We start from the raw sequence: 26338 nt of genomic DNA on the forward strand, positions 1-26338 counted from the left end.
AAGCTAAAAATTAGCTACTTATGCAAATTTGGTAATTAATATTAATCAAAAAATAGGTTGGTGAACTATATAATATACATGTCTGATTGGAATAAATAACATGCATACACGTATTTGATGGTAATTTTTATACCATATTTATTTTATATGGTTTAGTAATATTTACACCAATAAACGCACATGACACACACAGCTATCACATTATAAAAAATCTAGTCTCAAAATATGCAAAGAATGATACATTTTTGGTAAATACTACCAATATAATTAACATTACAATTGTTTTATACAATTATTACAATTGTTCAAGTGTAAGTATTCTTAGAAATATTGGAAATCAGAAATAAATAACATTACCTTTATTACAAAGTTTACTTTAGCCATTGCTACTATAGACAAATCTAGCATTAAGTAAATGGATTTTGACCGACTAGCACTGCTGCATGACAACATACGAGTCAAACTATAGTTTCAGAAATGACAGAATTAATATGTTAATCTACTTAGTGACTAAATTATGATATATTCATAAGTAAATTAGCTGCTATGCTGAAGAAGAACACTCGATGGTATGTTCTCGTAGTGTTACTGTATTTTCTCTGAAGTGCAAAGCCAAACAAATTGGGTATGGTGAGATTTAAAATAAATGAAACTCACACTGATCATTCTGGAAACTTTGCATATGTGTTTCTAATAGATCAAATATGGTACATTTTATATTACAATACAACCATAGACAGATTCATCAAAATATTGACCGACATTTTTTGTGATGTCACCTTCACAAAATCACAATCACCTTCTCCTAATACTAACAGTCCTGGGTATATTTACATGTATACTGTAAGCCGCTCAAAATTTGTGAGACACCTTTTTTTTTTTTAATTATACTGACCTTCTTTAAGCAGGGAGTGACTAGTAAAATTTACATACAAATGACCTAAAACAATAAATTGATACTTTCATGGGACAACAAAAATACAATAAATTGATACTTTCATGGGACAACAAAAATACAATAAATTGACACTTTCATGGGACAACAAAAATCAATGTCAGTTAAAAAATCGTTATGGACGGAAGAGATGACCTGAGTCTATATTATACAACGATGACTGATTCACTGACTGGCATATTAATTACTGCTGTTATTATTGGCACTGCCCGATGTTGCCGCAAAACAAATACCTGGAATATACAATCGATTACAAAACAATGTGTGTTAATCGTTAAATAACAATTGATGATTTAAGACAGATGAAAGGTTTTAAGAAGATTCAAACATTTTGTATCACAAAAAAAAATGACTTTTTGAATGTCAAACTATTGTCACTCGTCAAAAACTTTGATTAAGATCTGGTAATTAAAAATTAACTATTTTGGCTTTCAAAGTGTTGAATGGTTTCAGTACCTTAATTGTGTCTGATATCCCTTTGTCATTCAAGCATTCAACCAATGTTTCAAAATTATAATTCAATCCAGGAATCAACATAGGTACCTGTAAGAGAAAGCAACAAAACATTAATCGCTGTACCCATGAAAACTAATATTGTCAACAATTCTGCATTCTGGTGCATTCATTCACAGCCATTTAAAACATTTTTTAACAGTACAAGTATGATACACATTAGCGTATTTTGATACATAAATCAGGGTTGAGTATTTACAATAACAATATTTTTATCACAATAACATTATGAAAAGCTATTATTATGTCAACAAGGACCTGTCAAAGTTACTCGCAGACCTTTCCCAAAGACTCGCTCAAAATTGCATCCATTATTGAGTAAAATAATTTCATTTTTAGTTCCGATGCAGTATGAAAAGGGGACTTATGGATTGACCTATGGATCACTTTCAAACTTCACATATACAGTATATCTTGGGATGGCTGAATGTTGGATATTTTAAGCATAAAAATTCAGCCAGTCTGCCATTTATTTTAACAAATGCTGTTCCATTGCCTTGACCAATTAAGTTAAGATTTTATAGATACACCATACACCAAATAGCGGCCATTTTAATGTTAAAAATTCAGAAAAATCTAGCATTTCTACCATCCTTGACCCAGATCTTGGTTATACATGGACAGCTGTAGTTCACCTTGGTACAAACATTGAACATATATGCATATATATAACTGCACATAAATGGTGTTCTATCAAACTTTATCAACTTTGACTCTTTCATGACATGACTTGTGTTACCTGTTTTTAATCTGAAGATTCAAATGAAAGAGTCAGTAGACTCGTGCATACTCACATGGATGAGGTTCTTCTGTAATGCATATAATTTGTCATCGTATTGAAAACTAATGATTAGACTCAAACTTGGTGTGTTCATAGAGGTGTTCTGTAAACTCACAGTCAGTTTGAAGGTTGGACCAATGCCTTGAATCTGGAAAATAGTGTAAGTTTGAATCTCACCTAACTTGAACCCGATATTGTAAATCTCACATAACTTGTACCCAATATTGTAAATCTCACATAACTTGTACCCAATATTGTAAATCTCACATAACTTGTACCCAATATTGTAAATCTCACATAACTTGTACCCGATATTGTAAATCTCACATAACTTGTACCCGATATTGTAAATCTCACATAACTTGTACCCGATATTGTAAATCTCACATAACTTGTACCCGATATTGTAAATCTCACATAACTTGTACCCAATATTGTAAATCTCACATAACTTGTACCCAATATTGTAAATCTCACCTAACTTGTACCCAATATTGTAAATCTCACATAACTTGTACCCGATATTGTAAATCTCACATAACTTGTACCCAATATTGTAAATCTCACATAACTTGTACCCAATATTGAAAATTTCACCTAACTTGTACCCAATATTGTAAATCTCACATAACTTGTACCCAATATTGTAAATCTCACATAACTTTTACCCGATATTGTAAATCTCACATAACTTGTACCCGATATTGTAAATCTCACATAACTTGTACCCGATATTGTAAATCTCACATAACTTGTACCCGATATTGTAAATCTCACATAACTTGTACCCAATATTGTAAATCTCACATAACTTGTACCCGATATTGTAAATCTCACATAACTTGTACCCAATATTGCAAATTTCACCGAACTTGTACCCGATATTGTAAATCTCACATAACTTGTACCCAATATTGTAAATCTCACATAACTTGTACCCGATATTGTAAATCTCACATAACTTGTAGCCAAAATTGTAAATTTAACATAACCTGTAAATAGTGATTGTAAATCTTTTATAACTTGTAAACAACTATTGCAAATCTCACATACTTTTAAATTGACTTTTCAAGTTACTAGTAGTCACAATCAAAAACACATTCTTACTCGTGTGATTACCTGAACTGGAGTTAAGAAGTATAAAGAATCATAAGATACCTACCTGGGCAGACAACTTTAGCGGCTCAGTTGGATTCATTGAAATGGGGTTTAAACTGTTATCTAGAGCTGTGACAAATGCCCGAGCAGTATTCAGTCTCATTCGATATAAATCATGTTGAAACGTGCGATGCATTGCTGGAAGAAATAAACAATACAATATAAAATCACCTCACAGGTCATGAGTATCAACCAGCTTTAGGAACAAATCATATCAGGTGATATGACCAACTCTGAACATTGAAATTGAATCCTACGCTAATTAGGTGTGACATTTACACACATCAATTGCACGCTTTTACAGATACAACCACCATTGGTTTTCAAAATCGACAGAAATATTGCCCTATAATACGATACGATACGATATTATGAGTTACTGTCATTGTACCATGTGATTTTTACCACATACTGTTTGAGAACATAGAACGATGCAAATTATCATGCATACCGTCACATTTAGTCATATTTCACAAACATGTCACTAATGTGAATATATGCAAAATATATGATTTAGTTTTTGTCATTTTAAGCAAGATGAACAGATTGTTACTCGCTACTTACTTGTTCCATTTTCTCGTTCTCTCATTGTTTGATCCACAAATAGTTTGGTTTTCTTGGGTACATTTAGCTTCTGGTTTTGTGCGACTGGTGGGCCCCCCGATGAATCTCTTTCTTCAAACACAGCATTACGGCGTAAAATTTTAACAATCAGACCCCCTCCTTTTGTGGTCATCACCAAGGCACCATCTTCCCTACCAAATCGTCCAAACTGCATTCCTGTTACAGCATCCTGTGAAATAAGCATTGACAAAATTAGTGTCATCTGAAGCCAAACTGAATGCAAATTATGTTCAAATCTTGTGGGATGAGAAATCAAACACAACTTGTTTTAGATTGATCTGTGACAAGGTGCTTTCTGATTGGTTGCCAAATCCTGTTAGACATCCCTAAACATGATTTGCATAAGTAATAGATTAGATGTCGGACTTGGTTAGATGTAGGTGTAGGTGATTTGTTAGATTATTAATGTACCATCTCACTCACATCTTTACCATTACATTACCTGTGACTTGATAACATTCACTAAATATTTGTCTCTGTATACATGGACTTCACAACTATTTAAACCAACCAGCACTGCTTTAAATCCACGTTGTTTGTGATCCATCAATCCCATTGATGTTATACCACTTGGTAAATACACCGTCCACAACCTCTTTCCCTGTATCAACAGAGTAATATAAACACACCAGCCATAATTTGTTGCCCAACAGTATTTAGTTATTACAAACAGTGGTGAATATGCATGCAGTGGTTAAATAATGGTCACATCACATAAACCATAAAATATAAATTACATTAAATATGGAGGATGTTTGCTGGTTCATTGCAACATTAGATGGTGGCCACACCTACTTGTCTGCATACAGCACTGTGAGTGTTAATGAATTCTAATCCAGAGGCAGATACATAATAATAAATGTTTTTATCACATACCTTTGTTGTAAAACATTGAAGCGTCTGATCCATGCATCCTACAACGATATTTTTACCAACTCTCTGCAAACCGACAGGCTGGGAACCAAGCTCCACACATGACTTGGCTGTTTTGGAACCCCTACAAATGTCACACGTTAATTTGTGTTACAAGAGCCTACGTTTCTCTAACATTCACATTTGCTGATACTTGAATGACATTTCACATGTCAATTTCTAAGTTCCCTTCATTTTCAACTACCGGTACTACCTTAAACGATTTCAGTCTCTGACCTATGGCACTAAAATTAGCGTCTGTAAGTTACCGACTATTTTTCACTGGGTTTAAATTTTGCTGATTTACCATTTCAGGCATATTCAGTGGGACACGGTTTTATCATTTAGATAATGTGTTCTATGCTAAATTTTACATATTCACTGGGTTTTAATTTAGCAAATTTTCCAGCAAAATTAAAATCATGTGAATAGTTAACCCTTTTACAGTACCACTGGAATTCCACCTTAATTGAACAAAACATGCATAGAAAAACAACAATGATGTACCGGTATTATGTGTTATCAATTACCTTTTCAATGTGTAAATATGACCATTTCTGCCAGACACAACAATGCGGAATTCAACATCATATAAACCAGAAACGCTTAAAAATACCGGAACACTTGGTAAAGTCATCTGATAAATATATAAGAATATGAAATTTATTTCATTTTAATAGAATTTATTTTGTCAACACAATGAAATTGGATATATGAACAAAATTGGAGGAACCACTCAAAATTTAGGAGCAGCAATGTAAACTTAAAATATGGCCTCTGATTTTTATACATGTATAGAAATATTCACTAACGTCAGAGGAAAAATTGATTGAAGGGTGCTAGAAAAATATTCTATCATATAATAATGAACACAGGCACAGTGGTACTGAGTTAGGGAATCCCAACTAGCACTGTGGTACTGAGTTAGGGAATCCCAACTATCACTGTGGTACAGAGTTAGGGAATCCCAACTAGCACTGTGGTACAGAGTTAGGGAATCCCAACTAGCACTGTGGTACTGAGTTAAGGAATCCCAACTAGCACTGTGGTACAGAGTTAGGGAATCCCAACTAGCACTGTGGTACTGAGTTAGGGAATCCCAACTAGTACTGTGTACTGAGTTAGGGAATCCCAACTAGCACTGTGGTACTGAGTTAGGGAATCCCAACTAGTACTGTGTACTGAGTTAGGGAATCCCAACTAGCACTGTGGTACTGAGTTAGGGAATCCCAACTAGCACTGTGGGACTTAGTTAGGGAATCCCAACTAGCACTGTGGTACTGAGTTAGGGAATCCCAACTAGCACTGTGGTACTGAGTTAGGGGATCCCAACTAGCACTGTGGTACTGAGTTAGGGAATCCCAACTAGCACTGTGGTACTGAGTTAGGGAATCCCAACTAGCACTGTGGTAATGAGTTAGGGAATCCCAACTAGCACTGTGGTACTGAGTTAGCGAATCCCAACTAGCACTGTGGTACTGAGTTAGGGAATCCCAACTAGCACTGTGGGACTTAGTTAGGGAATCCTAACTAGCACTGTGGTACTGAGTTAGGGAATCCCAACTAGCACTGTGGTACTGAGTTAGGGGATCCCAACTAGCACTGTGGTACTGAGTTAGGGAATCCCAACTAGCACTGTGGTACTGAGTTAGGGAATCCCAACTAGCACTGTGGTACAGAGTTAGGGAATCCCAACTATCACTGTGGTACAGAGTTAGGGAATCCCAACTAGCACTGTGGTACTGAGTTAGGGAATCCCAACTAGCACTGTGGTACAGAGTTGGGGAATCCCAACTAGCACTGTGGTACAGAGTTAGGGAATCCCAACTAGCACTGTGGTACTGAGTTAGGGGATCCCAACTAACACTGTGGTACTGAGTTAGGGGATCCCAACTAGCACTGTGGTACTGAGTTAGGGAATCCCAACTAGCACTGTGGTACTGAGTTAGGGAATCCCAACTAACACTGTGGTACTGAGTTAGGGGATCCCAACTAGCACTGTGGTACTGAGTTAGGGAATCCCAACTAGCACTGTGGTACTGAGTTAGGGAATCCCAACTAGCACTGTGGTACAGAGTTAGGGAATCCCAACTAGCACTGTGGTACTGAGTTAGGGAATCCCAACTAGCACTGTGGTACTGAGTTAGGGAATCCCAACTAGCACTGTGGTACTGAGTTAGGGAATCACAACTAGCACTGTGGTACTGAGTTAGGGAATCCCAACTAGCACTGTGGTACTGAGTTAGGGAATCCCAACTAGCACTGTGGTACAGAGTTAGGGAATCCCAACTATCACTGTGGTACAGAGTTAGGGAATCCCAACTAGCACTGTGGTACTGAGTTAGGGAATCCCAACTATCACTGTGGTACAGAGTTAGGGAATCCCAACTAGCCCTGTGATACTGAGTTAGGTAATCCCAACTAGCACTGTGGTACAGAGTTAGGGAATCCCAACTAGCACTGTGGTACTGAGTTAGGGAATCCCAACTAGCACTGTGGTACTGAGTTAGGGAATCCCAACTAGCACTGTGGTACTGAGTTAGGGAATCCCAACTAGCACTGTGGTACAGAGTTAGGGAATCCCAACTAGCACTGTGGTACTGAGTTAGGGAATCCCAACTATCACTGTGGTACAGAGTTAGGGAATCCCAACTAGCACTGTGAAACTGAGTTAGGGAATCCCAACTATCACTGTGGTACAGAGTTAGGGAATCCCAACTAGCTCTGTGGTACTGAGTTAGGGAATCCCAACGAGCACTGTGGTACTGAGTAAGGGAATCCCAACTAGCACTGTGGTACTGAGTTAGGGGATCCCAACTAGCACTGTGGTACTGAGTTAGGGAATCCCAACTAGCACTGTGGTACTGAGTTAGGGAATCCCAACTAACACTGTGGTACTGAGTTGATAGGGAATTCCAACTAGCACTGTGGTACTGAGTTAGGGGATCCCAACTAGCCTTGTGGTACTGAGTTAGGGAATCCCAACTAGCACTGTGGTACAGAGTTAGGGAATCCCAACTAGCACTGTGGTACTGAGTTAGGGAATCCCAACTAGCACTGTGGTACTGAGTTAGGGAATCCCAACTAGCACTGTGGTACTGAGTTAGGGAATCCCAACTAGCACTGTGGTACAGAGTTAGGGAATCCCAACTAGCACTGTGGTACTGAGTTAGGGAATCCCAACTATCACTGTGGTACAGAGTTAGGGAATCCCAACTAGCACTGTGATACTGAGTTAGGGAATCCCAACTATCACTGTGGTACAGAGTTAGGGAATCCCAACTATCACTGTGGTACAGAGTTAGGGAATCCCAACTATCACTGTGGTACAGAGTTAGGGAATCGCAACTAGCACTGTGGTACTGAGTTAGGGAATCCCAACTAGCACTGTGGTACTGAGTTAGGGGATCCCAACTAGCACTGTGGTACTGAGTTAGGGAATCCCAACTAGCACTGTGGTACTGAGTTAGGGAATCCCAACTAGCACTGTGGTACTGAGTTAGGGAATCCCAACTAACACTGTGGTACTGAGTTGATAGGGAATTCCAACTAGCACTGTGGTACTGAATTAGGGAATCCCATCTAGCACTGTGGTACTGAGTTAGGGGATCCCAACTAGCCTTGTGGTACTGAGTTAGGGAATCCCAACAAGCATTGTGGTACTGAGTTAGGGGATCCCAACAAGCATTGTGGTACTGAGTTAGGGAATCCCAACTAGCACTGTGGTACTGAGTTAGGGAATCCCAACTAACACTGTGGTACTGAGTTGATAGGGAATCCCAACTAACACTGTGGTACTGAGTTGATAGGGAATCCCAACTAGCACTGTGGTACTGAATTAGGAAATCCCAACTAGCACTGTGGTACTGAATTAGGGAATCCCAACTAGCACTGTGGTACTGAGTTAGGGAATCCCAACTAGCACTGTGGTACTGAGTTAGGGAATCACAACTAGCACTGTGGTACTGAGTTAGGGAATCCCAACTAGCACTGTGGTACTGAGTTAGGGAATCCCAACTAGCACTGTGGTACAGAGTTAGGGAATCCCAACTATCACTGTGGTACAGAGTTAGGGAATCCCAACGATCACTGTGGTACTGAGTTAGGGAATCCCAACTATCACTGTGGTACAGAGCTAGGGAATCCCAACTAGCCCTGTGATACTGAGTTAGGGAATCCCAACTAGCCCTGTGGTACTGAGTTAGGGAATCCCAACTAGCACTGTGGTACTGAGTTAGGGAATCCCAACTAGCACTGTGGTACAGAGTTAGGGAATCCCAACTAGCACTGTGGTACTGAGTTAGGGAATCCCAACTATCACTGTGGTACAGAGTTAGGGAATCCCAACTAGCACTGTGGTACTGAGTTAGGGAATCCCAACTATCACTGTGGTACAGAGTTAGGGAATCCCAACTAGCACTGTGATACTGAGTTAGAGAATCCCAACTATCACTGTGGTACAGAGTTAGGGAATCCCAACTAGCTCTGTGGTACTGAGTTAGGGAATCCCAACTAGCACTGTGGTACTGAGTTAGGGAATCCCAACTAGCACTGTGGTACTGAGTTAGGGGATCCCAACTAGCACTGTGGTACTGAGTTAGGGAATCCCAACTAGCACTGTGGTACTGAGTTAGGGAATCCCAACTAGCACTGTGGTACTGAGTTAGGGAATCCCAACTAACACTGTGGTACTGAGTTGATAGGGAATTCCAACTAGCACTGTGGTACTGAGTTAGGGGATCCCAACTAGCCTTATGGTACTGAGTTAGGGGATCCCAACTAGCATTGTGGTACTGAGTTAGGGGATCCCAACTAGCACTGTGGTACTGAGTTAGGGAATCCCAACTAGCACTGTGGTACTGAGTTAGGGAATCCCAACTAGCACTGTGGTACTGAGTTGATAGGGAATTCCAACTAGCACTGTGGTACTGAATTAGGGAATTCCAACTAGCACTGTGGTACTGAATTAGGAAATCCCAACTAGCACTGTGGTACTGAGTTAGGGAATCCCAACTAGCACTGTGGTACTGAGTTAGGGAATCCCAACTAGCACTGTGGTACAGAGTTAGGGAATCCCAACTAGCACTGTGGTACAGAGTTAGGGAATCCCAACTAACACTGTGGTACAGAGTTAGGGAATCCCAACTATCACTGTGGTACAGAGTTAGGGAATCCCACCTAGCACTGTGATACTGAGTTAGGGAATCCCAACTAGCACTGTGGTACAGAGTTAGGGAATCCCAACTAGCACTGTGGTACTGAGTTAGGGAATCCCAACTAGCACTGTGGTACTGAGTTAGGGAATCCCAACTAGCACTGTGGTACTGAGTTAGGGAATCCCAACTAGCACTGTGGTACTGAGTTAGGGAATCCCAACTAGCACTGTGGTACTGAGTTAGGGAATCCCAACTAGCACTGTGGTACAGAGTTAGGGAATCCCAACTAGCACTGTGGTACAGAGTTAGGGAATCCCAACTAGCACTGTGGTACTGAGTTAGGGAATCCCAACTATCACTGTGGTACAGAGTTAGGGAATCCCAACTAGCACTGTGATACTGAGTTAGGGAATCCCAACTATCACTGTGGTACAGAGTTAGGGAATCCCAACTAGCTCTGTGGTACTGAGTTAGGGAATCCCAACTAGCACTGTGGTACTGAGTTAGGGAATCCCAACTAGCACTGTGGTACTGAGGTAGGGGATCCCAACTAGCACTGTGGTACTGAGTTAGGGAATCCCAACTAGCACTGTGGTACTGAGTTAGGGAATCCCAACTAACACTGTGGTACTGAGTTGATAGGGAATTCCAACTAGCACTGTGGTACAGAGTTAGGGAATCCCAACTATCACTGTGGTACAGAGTTAGGGAATCCCAACTAGCACTGTGGTACTGAGTTAGGGAATCCCAACTATCACTGTGGTACAGAGTTAGGGAATCCCAACTAGCACTGTGGTACTGAGGTAGGGGATCCCAACTAGCACTGTGGTACTGAGTTAGGGAATCCCAACTAGCACTGTGGTACTGAGTTAGGGAATCCCAACTAACACTGTGGTACTGAGTTGATAGGGAATTCCAACTAGCACTGTGGTACAGAGTTAGGGAATCCCATCTATCACTGTGGTACAGAGTTAGGGAATCCCAACTAGCACTGTGGTACTGAGTTAGGGAATCCCAACTATCACTGTGGTACAGAGTTAGGGAATCCCAACTAGCCCTGTGATACTGAGTTAGGTAATCCCAACTAGCACTGTGGTACAGAGTTAGGGAATCCCAACTAGCACTGTGGTACTGAGTTAGGGAATCCCAACTAGCACTGTGGTACTGAGTTAGGGAATCCCAACTAGCACTGTGGTACTGAGTTAGGGAATCCCAACTAGCACTGTGGTACAGAGTTAGGGAATCCCAACTAGCACTGTGGTACTGAGTTAGGGAATCCCAACTATCACTGTGGTACAGAGTTAGGGAATCCCAACTAGCACTGTGATACTGAGTTAGGGAATCCCAACTATCACTGTGGTACAGAGTTAGGGAATCCCAACTAGCTCTGTGGTACTGAGTTAGGGAATCCCAACTAGCACTGTGGTACTGAGTTAGGGAATCCCAACTAACACTGTGGTACTGAGTTGATAGGGAATTCCAACTAGCACTGTGGTACTGAGTTAGGGGATCCCAACTAGCCTTGTGGTACTGAGTTAGGGAATCCCAACTAGCATTGTGGTACTGAGTTAGGGGATCCCAACTAGCACTGTGGTACTGAGTTAGGGAATCCCAACTAGCACTGTGGTACTGAGTTAGGGAATCCCAACTAACACTGTGGTACTGAGTTGATAGGGAATTCCAACTAGCACTGTGGTACTGAATTAGGAAATCCCAACTAGCACTGTGGTACTGAGTTAGGGAATCCCAACTAGCACTGTGGTACTGAGTTAGGGAATCCCAACTAGCACTGTGGTACTGAGTTAGGGAATCCCAACTAACACTGTGGTACAGAGTTAGGGAATCCCAACTATCACTGTGGTACAGAGTTAGGGAATCCCACCTAGCACTGTGATACTGAGTTAGGGAATCCCAACTAGCACTGTGGTACAGAGTTAGGGAATCCCAACTAGCACTGTGGTATTGAGTTAGGGAATCTAGCACTGTGGTACTGAGTTAGGGAATCCCAACTAGCACTGTGGTACTGAGTTAGGGGATCCCAACTAGCCTTGTGGTACTGAGTTAGGGAATCCCAACTAACACTGTGGTACAGAGTTAGGGGATCCCAACCAGCACTGTGGTACTGAGTTAGGGAAACCCAACTAGCACTGTGGTACTGAGTTAGGGAATCCCAACTAGCACTGTGGTACTGAGTTAGGGGATCCCAACTAGCACTGTGGTACTGAGTTAGGGAATCCCAACTAGCACTGTGGTACTGAGTTAGGGGATCCCAACTAGCACTGTGGTACTGAGTTAGGGAATCCCAACTAGCACTGTGGTACTGAGTTAGGGAATCCCAACCAGCACTGTACTGAGTTAGGGAAACCCAACTAGCACTGTGATACTGAGTTAGGGAATCCCAACTAACACTGTGGTACAGAGTTAGGGAATCCCAACTAGCACTGTGGTACAGAGTTAGGGAATCCCAACTAGTACTGTGGTACTGAGTTAGGGAATCCCAACTAACACTGTGGTACAGAGTTAGGGAATCCCAACTAGCACTGTGGTACTGAGTTAGGGAATCCCAACTAGCACTGTGGTACTGAGTTAGGGAATCCCAACTAGCATTGTGGTACTGAGTTAGGGGATCCCAACTAGCACTGTGGTACTGAGTTAGGGGATCCACATTTTACTTAATAGTGTGATTGCAGCCCTACCTTTGCAAGTACTGTGAATGCTTCAGGATCTAAGATGTAAATATCTTTACTTTCTGTTCCAATAACCAAACAGCTTATAGCATCATCATCTGACATACTCTTTTTCAAAGTGTCCATACATGTAATTACAGTCTAAAGAGAGAATTAAAGAGTGAGGAGAAACAATGAATCAGAGACTTAAATACACAGTTACCAAATGCAATTTTGACACAGATGCTGAGACTAGTTATTGTAGTCTCAGGACAAATGCATATTCTGAATGCCTTCTTCATCCTAAAAATGCTGACTACCGATAATCCATTTTACAATGACTATAAATTCATCTGAAATGGGACTTGATATTCTCAAAATAATTATACTGAATGTAACTCCAGTAAATAGCCCCAACACATGATTGAGACAGTATATATTCTAATTATTATTTATGTCATTATACATTCAGGGTACATACATGATGATGTGTGAATTATAGCTTTGAAAACTTCGGTGATATAATGGCTAACATAAACATACTTTAATAAGAACATGTGTTGCTACTGAAGGTGTATAAAAAGGAAAGAAATCAGCCATACCTGTTTTTTCATGGGACTGTGTTTATGGAGATCAGCAAATGCTTCCATCTGATCAGGATCTAACATTAAAAATCTAAGGGTGAAACAAAATGCTTGAAATATGTGTGAAGGTTGTGTTAAAACCTGATAGAGCCTTGACACAACTGGCAATTAGAGCCACAATGGGAATGTATACTACATGGTTTAGTTCAACCCTAAATACACCTTTGACATGCACGACTGAAACAGCCAATATTTTTTTTCAAACCATACTGGTATGAGATTTATATAATGGCAGAAAATATGATATTTACAACATAGGCATGTCATTTATATTAGTGCATGTGTTACTAATAGTAAAGTAAATACCTCAAGGATCTGACAGTTAAACTGCTATCTGTATTCTCTCTTCGTAGACTGTCCAACATTTCCCGTAATACTCTCACATCAATTTTATCCTGTATAAAATAACAATATTAAATGTTGCAATATTGAACATGAATATTTTCCAAAAAGTTGAATCTAAATTATATGTTTAGGCAAACAGGACTTTTTTACACATACACTTGTTTCCATTAAAAATATAAGTTACCAGATAAAAGTGTATTTAAAAGGTTACATTACTATGATTCAAAATTTATCCTGAAAATCCAGAAAAAAAAAAAGAAAAAAAATTTACACTAGATATTTTGGCAGGAAAAATAATTTTGCAATGAGAGTGTTAAATCGATATAGTCAAGTTTCTAGTAAGGACTGATAGAAATACAGTATGTACTCATCTAATATTACATTTACTACATCTGATACCAACAAATGAATGACTGATTTATACTCACCTCTCTTGTCTGATTCCACAATTGTTCTTCAACTTCATTAACTTCTAGGGGCGGCAACGTAAACTTAAAATATGGCCTCAGATTCTTATACACATATATATATGGCCCTGAAGCAACTGCTATTGCTGGAAAAACAAAACAAAAAACTGTTATTTAAAATTTTCTGATGGGGAAAACGTGGTTCTATAACATAGATTAGTAAAATGAAATAGGGCTAACTGACATATTAGTGGTCATGCTTCAAATGTACGTATGTATATATGTTTTCTAGCAATTAATATAATGGCTCAGAAACAACACAACATGATTTCTCAATTACTGACAATTGAAAGATATGAAGAGGGATACATATTTCTACCCCATTGTATAAGTAGAATAAATGGATCTAGCTACAATTTCGCTGACTATATTTGTTCGTTCATTCGTTCAGGATCTTCTGAATTATAGGAACAATACGATATATAATAAAAGCCAGTATATTAAATTACTAACCAGGTGTCCTTGGTTCATTGGTATCCATAAAGAATGTAGATACTCCAGTTGGTAAATCTATAATAGCATTCTCAGACATCAGTGATGTTCCTTTATAGACTTTCAATTTCATATCGTAAGAACCTGTGCCAAGATCAGCTATAATTAACTTGTTCTCTCCATCACCGTTCAAATCAGACAACGCTGGGGAAAAAATGAGGTACTGGTATGTATGGTTAAATTCTTATATTGACCGCATCCTAATTAAAAACCACTCCCCCTAATTGAGTGTTCAGACTAACAGTGTTTATGTCAACAATTCAAAAATTACAATTGTCTTGATTACAAACTAGACATGTTTTTTCGACTATGAAGTCTATTCAAACAAATCTGTAAATGAGATTTAATGTGAATCAAGAGCAAGGTGTTAAATGCTGAGCAAGTGCTGAAATCCTCCATTCATCTACTGAGCTTTGTTGACAAGCACTTGGTTTATCTCACTTTGTAAAATAAATCGCAAGAGAGATCGTGACATTAGTGTCCATCATGAAAAAAGTGCTTTTGTGGTTTTGAACTGGCTTTTGAAGTTGAAACATTGTAACACAAGCCACTATAATATGATAATAATATGATGCCATATGACACTAGACACATTAAATGTTCAGTTGACTTGCCATATGACACTCGAATATTACATTTATGTGACCTGACATGTGTACCTACCCATACATGTTGTAAATGTATATAGTGATGCTACCGGATCATAATGTGCATTTAACCATTTACTGTCCACTTCATCACTGAAATAATAAATATAAATTGATATAACATCACATTTTAGTGGTTCAAATGTAAATGCTATTTATTTATTATCTAAAGAGTGATTTACTTGTGCAGAAGATTTTTTTACTTGCAGTGTAGAAAACTTTGTTAATGAAAAATAAAACTGGCAATTGAATTCTGCTAACTGCGTAATTTGCAAAACATAGAATGTCAGTTTATTGTTTATGCCAGATATCACCACCTCCGTACCGGTGACGAGTAAATCAATAGATTTGCATACAGTCCCTTGTTTATTTGTTGTTGTCTTCTTAATAATATTAAATGTTGTGGGAGTGTAAATGGCTAAAGCCGAGTTACCGCGAAAGTCGGGTTACCGCAGTGCGGTAGTCCAGTAAGTCAACAGTACCACCGTGATTTGTGAGTGTCGTTTTGTTATCCATCACAGTACGTTTGTTTATCGTTACGGTTGCTTCGTACGTCGTAGTATTAATATTTACCACACAGCGCACAGATCAAAACAACAGCTAAACGAATGAATTGACTCTAGGCATCTCTAGTACGTCCATGCTCTAGGCTACTGTCTGTTTTGACTTTACTGAAAAACGACGTACAGCCAGTGAGTATTTACCTTGATGTATCGCCCGGTTTCGTATCTGTTGCCACGCTCATATTTAAGTATTGCGAGTAATTACGTAGAGTTAGATTAGATACACACACTCTCAAGTCACAGATTTCCCGTTCCAACGTCGATTTAAATTATTGTTACAATAGTAATCAACATATACATTTCCGTACGATGAAAACATTCAAAATGGCGCCGATGGTCTGCGCAAGTACAGGTCAGAGGTTACGAAGCTGTATAAATATTCATCATTCGCGCAATGTTGTACGTTGCAGCATTACATGTACTCCATGGTTACAATCAATCTGATTAAAATCTGATGTAGTGTGCGGGCTTTAATTATTTTAGCTATAAACTTATTTTAATTTTATTTTTCATTACTTTTGTTATTAATGCCCTTTTTATTTATTATTTTACTTTGATTTTTTTAAAATTCCGCCCTACCTACATCTGATCCGACGCCTATGTAAGTCCCGTTCAAATCTCGCGTAAGTAACAGCCAATCACAGACCCCCTTTTATACAGGCTGTCGGTTGCTTACTTTTCAGTGTATACGGGCAATCTATCTATACATTATATTTTGCCCACTTGAATAAACCATTAATAGAAAATTGCTAGTATATTTTTATTTGCAAAAGAAATTCCACAGCATTTTACAATTTTTGTCATTACATTGAATATGTTTTTCACTTCCAACAAATGTGTACACTTCCAGATACATCTTCGCCAGCCAAGGTTCGTTCATTCAGTCATCGCTTCAATTTTACATCACTGAGCATAATTATCTAGAATGGAAGCAAAAAAATAAGTAAATCGTAATGATTAGAACACTGTAAACAGCTATAGTAAACAATGCAAACTGATTTTAAATTGTATAGCGGTCACCGGCCCACGGCATCGACGCAGAAAATTGGAGCAAAATAATATTTCCTGATCAAATGCGATGTGTTCCAAATAAAAAAAATATTTTATTCCAGTCCAAATCAGCTCAATTACTTTAATAAAGAGTTATTGTATAATGTACAAAACATTGATACAATTTGATGAATATTTACAGCTACGGCTTCAATACCGGAGACGATTTTGGCCCGATCGTCAACAAAACATCACCTGTCTCCAGGGCAGGCGACTGAAAAAAGACACCGGTGTTCGGTCGAACCGGTGGAAACAAAATCGTCACTCCCAGAATAACTATGCAAAATAAGGATCGAACCATTCGAGCCACAATATTAACATAAAAATGACTTTCGTTGCATTTTACAATGATAAACTTACCGAAAAAGCCGTGTCATTCCCCGGGTGTCATTCTCGGTCGCTAACGTCTGTATAATCCGCCATTTTATTTGAGTCTGTTTGCTACCTGACGTCATCATGTGCACTATAGAAGGAGGTCTGTGATTCGTTGACTAAAATCGTCGATAGTGGGTCTCGTTGAAATCTCGTTACATAGGCATCGGCTCAGATGTAGGTAGGGCGGAATTAAAAAAAAATCACAAAATCAAAATCAAAGTAAAATAATAAAATAAAAGGGCATTAATAACAAATATAATAAAAAATAAAATAAAAATAAGTTTATAGCCAAAATAATTAAAGCCCGTACACTACATCAGATTTTAATCAGATTGGGTTACAATGAAAGGTCTATGGCTTGGGTTTATGGTTTTACAAATACGACACTTTTAGAGGAAACAAAATAGAATAATCAAAATGCAATAGTTTCATATAATTTACTAAATGTTGAATACAAATATATATGCATTTCATATTTATGACAACACATAATTGTGTTTGTATTTTGTACAGTAGCTGCCCTGCTTCCAATATAGAATTTAAGTTATACATATAATTGTAAAATAGTTAGCAAAGATTTTTTTTATTTAATATTCATAAATACAAATTTCAATTATTAAACAAAATAAAAAGGTCTGTCTTTTACTTGTATTCATCATGTTATCCAGGATGCAAAGGGTTTGCATTTATATTACAAACCCAATTATTGAATCAACATATTCAGCAAAGTCCAGATTCATGGCAGGCAGTGTGTCTATCCAATCCAATCTGATTACATGTAATATAAGATCGTAGTTTGGGCTTTATTATTTTTTCTTCAAATATATTTTTAATTATTTATTTGTATTTTATTTTATTTGAATTTATTACTTTTAATTTAATTATTTATTTTATCATACACTTTCTTTTACTTTAATATATTTTAATCTATTATTTATTTGCTAGCTGTTTTTTAAAAATGTTGGTAATCGCGAATGTATATGGCAATAAGATATTTATAATACTTTTTGAAACAATTACAATTAATAATAAAAATATATAGTCAAAATAAAATATATAAAATTAAATTCAATTCACGCCGTACAATGCATCAGATTGCATATAATCGTACAGTACCGTACTTCTTATGATAAAAAACGAAATTAAATTAAAGCAGATATATATCCGTTGGTGGCGCTATTTTACTAAAATGGAATTTCGCAGTTATTGAAAGTGGTGGATGACTTTTCTACTTTTCGTGATAATCTGTGTATATTTTCATTCGTATTAATCGCTCAAAAAAAATATGTGTAAGCATCTGGCTCCAAGAGAAACTTGAGATGCACTACTTTTGTACCTCGTGAATTGGCGAAGTGAATTGTGTGTGCTCCGTCAATTCTGCTTCACATGGCGGAGTGATATTTCCGCGTGACGCCACAATGAATGATTTTGCGACGTTGTTCTTATAGTGGAACAAATAATGGCGCGTTGCTACGCAAAGATGCGGATTGTCAAGATAAACCACTCCATCCGCATAGGTCAAACACGCAACAGCGTTTTTGGCTGGATAGAGCGATATCCCTGCGATATTCACCTAAGAAGCTTATTCATCGTTTATCTGAAGTCAAGTTTGTGAATCATCTTATTTACGGTAAGTGGAACGTCAATATGAATTATTATTTCTAAAAAAATGTAACTTTTTCTTGAGAAATCGCCGCTATTGTTGACGTGACTGTGAATCCATGTGTTGATATTTCCGTGGCGTGTTGTTGGAACTGTGAACTTGGAAATGAAAACCGAAATACAAAAAACCCTTACTGTACAAAATGTCCGCCTGGACGTTGGATGCAACTTTGTATCAATGCCCGGCCCCTGACATATTTTCGTAATTCGCAACATTAATGAAGAATTTTGTAATCATGATCGCCGCTGTTAATATGGATAATACCCGCAACTGGGCAACTTTTAAAATATTAGGCATACAAATGTGTATATAAAACATTTTATTGTTATTAATAATATATCGTAATGTTCGTATTAGACATGATTGCAAGGTAAGTAAGATATATTCACAATTTGATTTCAAATTATTTATAATACGATTGTGACAGGTTTACTCGGAATGGAAATATTTCAGACTGGAGTATCATTGGTGTAGGCACCATGTAATGTAAACATGAAGAGTTTTGTTTAATTGAAATTAAATTAATTTATTGTTTACTTTTTCAATTTTATATTTTGCCTATTTATTTTTTTGTGTTTATAAATTGTTAAATTCGTGTTGATTACAAACTATAATATGGTGTAAGTCGTAACAAATTCTCAAATTATGTACAACTAGTGATGCATAATTAAAAAAATATAGCAAAAATGTTGTTTTATTTTATTGGAATTTTTTGTTTGTTAGTTGGTATTGTTTTTAGCTATTCATGAGAACTAGTGATCTAATTTAAATATTATTACTAGTTTTCCCTATATATTACAGACAGTTAAATATGACTACATCATTAAAAAATCATTGTGATCACATAGAGATAAATTTAGAGCTATTTTAGAATATTGGTTCAGAAACAGTCTAAATTTTACTTAGACACATGTTGACAGGTATTCAAATAAATCCTTAATATATTACTTTAAAGTATGTTTAAAGAGTTTGTAGAACCATCCCATATTTTACATTTATACATTTTTTTTCTATAAATAGGCATACTTTTCCATTCTTCACAGATCATGATAAAAAACTTTGAATAAAATCTGGAATTATATTGTAAAATGTGGCTAGTTTTGACTTTGGCAACAAAGGGTTAAGTTATGACTTGAATTGTCAGTGTATTTACAAATCAGATGATAACATCCACTTAATAAAGTCAAACATATTTTGTATTAGGCTGAAAAAACAAAACAAATTTTGTGTTTCTAGTAACTGGCTAAAAACATACTGGGTATGTATGTAGACAGGGTATTTTATTTTTAATATAATTTTTTACTTTATTTTTTCTTAAACTGCCGATGTGAAAAATGTCAACTTTGTTAGTTTCAGATTACATTTCCTTTATACAACAGTCTGCTAGTCATTCACTAAATATTAAGGAACTAAATAAAATACAACATTGGTGAAATGAGCACAGCTGGTTTGCATGAAAATAAATAATTTTGGGCTCATTTGCATAAAATAAACTTTTCAGTTTATCAAAAAATGTTGGTCAATTAGGTTAGCAAAAACATGATTTATTTGTTTGACTTCATTCACATGTAACCACTTTCTTGTATGTATTCCTTATATTGCTTTTTAATTATTTTTTTAGGAATTTTCAAGAGAACTCACTTGTAGTGTGTTTCTGAAAAGGCTGTTTGATTACAAACATCTCAGGTAAGAAAATTAGTTTCATCATCTCAAATATCTGGTTATCTTTATTGCTGGTAGCTGAGTATTGTATTGTTGTCCACACCACCAGTTCTAAATCTTGAAAAACACCCAAAAAAATGATATGATATGAGAAACAAAATATGTTTTTGGATCGAAAGTTGTCAGTGATATCTATGTATACACATTATCACTTGCCTAGAGAGCTATTGGGGCTTTGTATTCATAATTGCTATACCAAGTATCTTGTGACTTGCTAACAAATTCATAATTGCTATACCAAGTATCTTGTGACTTGCTAACAAATTCATAATGTAGCTGAACACATTCCCCATTGTTGTAGCTCTGGATGTTATACCAGTGTGCCTGTTCATATTGTTTTGAAAATCTCTATAGCTTTATGATTTATTTTTTCATATCATGGGGATTATACCTGAATTTTATTGTATTTCACATGTATGTAACATATGTTAGTGCAAATAAAATAAATAGTGCTTTCTGATAAAAATAGAGCAGGTAGGTATAACTTGAAATTTTTTGTATTTTTGTACTTTAATTATTCCACACTATGGAATGTTGATATGTTATGAAAATAAAAATTTTCATAGTAAATGATAGTGTAAATGTATGGGCCAACATTTTCATGTGGTAGTTGTCCAGCAAGTGAGCACCCTACAGTAACTACTTTTGAGTCTAATACTAAAAAGTTTAGCTATAAAAGGATAGAGGGTCACCATCTAGGCAAAGTCGTTTTACTGGAAACGCCCTATTTTTTTATTTTGCTTTATTTAAAATCCCTCTTTTCAAAGAAAAAATATTTTGAATTTTTTTTTGTTTTTACTAATAGTATATTTGACAGTACAACCAAAGTATTGTTAAAAGATGGCATCTAATGGTCCTAGCAGCACCAATAATGGAGGTAGGAGAAGTGGTGGTCGTGGCCGCAGCGAGCGAAGACCGTCTCGCAATGCATCTAGAGCCAAGAGTCCACATGTAATTGAGAGAACCTGGCGTGACAGCAAGGCTAATGCCAGAAAGATTGAAGTTGAAAAAAATAAGGCATTTTTTGAACTTCGTCGTTTACGCAAAGCCAGGACTTCTGATCCAGGCTCTAGTCAGCCTGATGAGAGGCAGGTAGATCTTGAGCAATATGCTCGTGACACGGAAAAAGTGTGGCGCAAGAGTCTTAGTATAGCTGAAAAGTTGGAAGGTGAGAAAAACAAGCTTTTTCGTAACCGCAGAAAGGATTCTTCAGCCAAAAGACCGAGGAAGATGAATCGCAACAACAATAATGAACTGTCAAAAACTGATAGTGAAGGTAGTACCAATTCATCTGTGAGTAGTCTAAATGGCAATGAACAACCTAAAGTCAGCACTGAAGCCTGTCAGCAGCCAACTTTGGCAACAACTGAGAGCAAAGTGAGTATGGAACAACAATTCACTGGTGATAGTAGTGCTATTCTGGACACAAAGGATAGCATGGGCGAGGCAGCCACTGGTAGTACTGATGCTCTTCAGCAGCCAACTTTGGAAACACCTGAGAGTAAAGTGAGTATGGAACAACTCGCTGGTGATGGTGGTGGTGCTATTCTGGACACCAAGGATAGCATGGGCGAGGCAGCCACTGGTAGTACTGATACTCTTCAGCAGCCAACTTTGGAAACACCTGAGAGCAAAGTGAGTATGGAACAACAACTCACTGGTGATAGTAGTGCTATTCTGGACACCAAGGATAGCGTAGGCGAGGCAGTCACTGGTAGTACTGATGCTCTTCAGCAGCCAACTCTGGAAACAACTGAGAGCAAAGTGAGTATGGAACAACAACTCACTGGTGATGGTAGTGCTATTCTGGACACCAAGGATAGCGTGGGCGAGGCAGCCACAGGTAGTACTGGTGCTCTTCAGCAGCCAACTTTGGAAACAACTAAGAGCAAAGTGAGTATGGAACAACTCGCTGGTGATGGTGGTGCTATTCTGGACACCAAGGATAGCATGGGCGAGGCAGCCACTGGTAGTACTGATGCTCTTCAGCAGCCAACTTTGGAAACACCTGAGAGCAAAGTGAGTATGGAACAACAACTCACTGGTGATAGTAGTGCTATTCTGGACACCAAGGATAGCATGGGCGAGGCAGCCACTGGTAGTACTGATTCTGTTCAGCAGCCAATTTTGGAAACACCTGAGAGCAAAGCATGTATGGAACAACAACTCACTGGTGATGGTAGTGCTATTCTGGACACCAAGGATAGCATAGGCGAGGCAGCCACTGGTAGTACTGATGCTCTTCAGCAGCCAACTCTGGAAACACCTGAGAGCAAAGTGAGTATGGAACAACAACTCACTGGTGATGGTAGTGCTATTCTGGACACCAAGGATAGCATAGGCGAGGCAGCCACTGGTAGTACTGGTGCTCTTCAGCAGCCAACTTTGGAAACAACTAAGAGCAAAGTGAGTATGGAACAACTCGCTGGTGATGGTAGTGCTATTCTGGACACCAAGGATAGCATGGGCGAGGCAGCCACTGGTAGTACTGATTCTGTTCAGCAGCCAATTTTGGAAACACCTGAGAGCAAAGCGTGTATGGAACAACAACTCACTGGTGATGGTAGTGCTATTCTGGACACCAAGGATAGTGTTGGCGATGCAGCCACAGGTAGTACTGATGCTCTTCAGCAGCCAACTTTGGAAACACCTGAGAGTAAAGTGAGTATGGAACAACTCGCTGGTGATGGTGGTGGTGCTATTCTGGACACCAAGGATAGTGTGGGCGAGGCAGCCACTGGTAGTACTGATTCTGTTCAGCAGCCAACTTTGGAAACACCTGAGAGCAAAGTGAGTATGGAACAACAACTCACTAGTGATGGTAGTGCTATTCTGGACACCAAGGATAGCGTGGGCGAGGCAGCCACTGGTAGTACTGATGCTCTTCAGCAGCCAACTTTGGAAACACCTGAGAGCAAAGTGAGTGTGGAACAACAACAACTCACTGGTGATGGTAGTGCTATTCTGGACACCAAGGATAGTGTTGGCGAGGCAGTCACTGGTAGTGCTGATGCTCTTCAGCAGCCAACTTTGGAAACACCTGAGAGCAAAGTGAGTATGGAACAACAACTCACTGGTGATAGTAGTGCTATTCTGGACACCAAGGATAGCATGGGTGAGGCAGCCACTGGTAGTACTGATGCTCTTCAGCAGCCAACTTTGGAAACAACTGAGAGCAAAGTGAGTATGGCACAACAACTCACTGGTGATGGTAGTGCTATTCTGGACACCAAGGATAGCACAGGCGAAGCAGCCACTGGTAGTACTGATGCTCTTCAGCAGCTGACTTTGGAAACAACTGAGAGCAAAGTGAGTATGGAACAACAACTCACTGGTGATGGTAGTGCTATTCTGGACACCAAGGATAGCGTAGGCGAGGCAGCCACAGGTAGTACTGATGCTCTTCAGCAGCCAACTTTGGAAACAACTGAGAGCAAAGTGAGTATGGAACAACAACTCACTGGTGATGGTAGTGCTATTCTGGACACCAAGGATAGCATGGGTGAGGCAGCCACTGGTAGTACTGATGCTCTTCAGCAGCCAACTTTGGAAACAACTGAGAGCAAAGTGAGTCTGGAACAACAACAACTCACTGGTGATGGTAGTGCTATTCTGATTATCACTAGCACAACAATAAGTGAACAGCTTAGTAGTAATGATAGTGCTATGCAGAGTATTGACAGTATCAGTGATCAACTTAGTAGCAATGATGCTATTCAAAACTATGACAGCTTGCATGATGAACTACCAGCCAACTCTGATAGTCTTCAACAATTTCCAAGTTTGGAATATATCCACAGTAATTCTGGATCAGATGGGAGTATAAATCTTTCTCTTGTTGATGCTTGCAAGACACAATCTTTAGAAGATCAAGAAAAGAATGATTGTGCTGGTGTATTGGATCAAATTATTGAAGTTGTGTCCAAGAATTCATCTTCAATTCAAGGTGTTGACTTTGAGGACAATGAAAGTCTTTCAAAAAATAAGACAAGTCAAGAAGTGATGGTCAATAGCAGACGTGATGACAGTGCCAGAAAAAGTGATTCCCACGTATTTAAAATCCAATGTGATGCATCCTCTGGTGCTATCCCCAAGGTATATCTAGTTTCATCTCATGAGAATGGTGCCATTCCAAAAAGACAATCCATATCTGAATACTTAGCTACTTCCGCTGGTAGGATATCATCAAAATCTGGTTCCTCTTTGAAGACATCTTCTAGATCGAGAACCAAGGGTAAATCTACAATTAATATTTACTTACATGCTGCAAGTGCTACAGAAAATCATTTACATGTACAGGTGAAACCTGATGATTTTGTTGACAAGAACACAGGCATAGATGATGAATACCTCAGCCAGCAAGATATGAGATGTGTTAGCAGAGGCCGTGCTACTATTAGTGCCTCTTCTTTGAATGAAACTATGCATGAACTAAAAAAATGGACATCAAAGGATTTTACTCGATCAAGACTATATACTCAGCGACCACGCCCAGATGTCTTATTCAGCAATTACACCAATGAAAGTTACCAAAGGAAGGGTGTACAAAATGTATCTTATGTGTATGATATACCGTACTCGGAATATCCATTGGATTCTAAAGTTCCTATGATACCTGGTTCACCTGGAACATCAGCGTACACAACTACTGGAATTTCAGAACCGGTAAGTATATAGTATATTTGTCACAATAATTAATTTGTTTAAAAATGTGAAAATAAATATATATTTAAGTTATGGAAAAATATGAAAATATCCCTGACAATTAACTTTTATTGCTACAAATTGTTCAAAATTGTGTATTTCAATTTTATTAATATTGTTTTTTAACAGTTATATCAAACCCCGGAAGGTCATGAATTTGATCCTGGTGCATATGGTGTGAATAGTGATTACCACTCCTTACATGATCCAAACCTTAAAGGATATTATGGTAGACCATTTATGTATCAAATGCTGAAGAATAAACATCTGATAACAAGAAACAATAAAGTAAGTGAAAATGTTTATTGTGCTTATGATATTGTTGCATTTATTCTGAATATGAAACTATTTACTTGCTCTTTATTGAATCTCAAGGTAACAAATTATCTTCTTACCTGAATTTCACACCATTTTAACATATCAGTGGCTGTTTTGGAATTTTTGAAAAAATATGTAACAGAGACATACATCCAAACTGTTAACTATCGTAAAATATAAAGTATATACTAAATTGCATTACTATCTTTTGATGTTGATTTTGCTGCATGATGTTATTTAAAGAGGTGATTAGCACTTTTCAAAAAGTACTGGATTTGTTTCAAAAATGACAAATGAAATTTATTTTACCTATTCATGCAATAAAGTTTTCCTACATCAGTGCTAATTCATTTGTAATTTTTGACGGTAACTTTGTTTTCTTACAACAAATGATATCTGCTATCTAATGTTTTTGTAATCACTGATTTTTTCTCTAAAAATTCAACCAATTTAAAATTGAAATGTAATTTAGTATTCTAAAATCTTTTTTTACATTAACACTGATGTCACATGAATAGTAGCATTTCCCTGTTTACAAAAGTAAATATTTCAATATTTTAATATGTTTCCTCTTTCAGGTAAT

The 26338-nt window shown here is 37.9% G+C and overlaps 1 protein-coding gene and 1 long non-coding RNA gene across 2 annotated transcripts; both read right to left on the reverse strand.

Annotated features, from left to right (window-relative positions):
• Nucleotides 1-113: 113 nt before the first annotated feature.
• On the reverse strand, nucleotides 114-16259 carry LOC100369017 (BBSome complex member BBS1-like). The gene is made up of 15 exons (XM_002732228.4): nucleotides 16065-16259; nucleotides 15377-15453; nucleotides 14675-14857; nucleotides 14183-14307; nucleotides 13716-13804; nucleotides 13368-13440; nucleotides 12796-12927; nucleotides 5474-5580; nucleotides 4908-5028; nucleotides 4474-4632; nucleotides 3972-4200; nucleotides 3412-3545; nucleotides 2263-2397; nucleotides 1412-1498; nucleotides 114-1188 (listed from the first exon to the last, which is right to left on the reverse strand). Exons 1-15 carry the CDS (start codon nucleotides 16103-16105, stop codon nucleotides 1102-1104), a joined length of 1779 nt encoding a protein of 592 aa, XP_002732274.1. The 5' UTR covers nucleotides 16106-16259; the 3' UTR covers nucleotides 114-1101.
• A 410-nt stretch (nucleotides 16260-16669) lies between these two features.
• LOC146748057 (uncharacterized) lies at nucleotides 16670-17596 on the reverse strand. The gene is made up of 2 exons (XR_014931039.1): nucleotides 17334-17596; nucleotides 16670-16843 (listed from the first exon to the last, which is right to left on the reverse strand). It is a non-coding gene; the product is annotated as an uncharacterized LOC146748057 (long non-coding RNA).
• Nucleotides 17597-26338: the final 8742 nt, after the last annotated feature.

Source organism: Saccoglossus kowalevskii, chromosome 2, assembly GCF_978046115.1.
Source record: "Saccoglossus kowalevskii chromosome 2, keSacKowa6.1, whole genome shotgun sequence".
Taxonomy (NCBI): domain Eukaryota; kingdom Metazoa; phylum Hemichordata; class Enteropneusta; family Harrimaniidae; genus Saccoglossus; species Saccoglossus kowalevskii.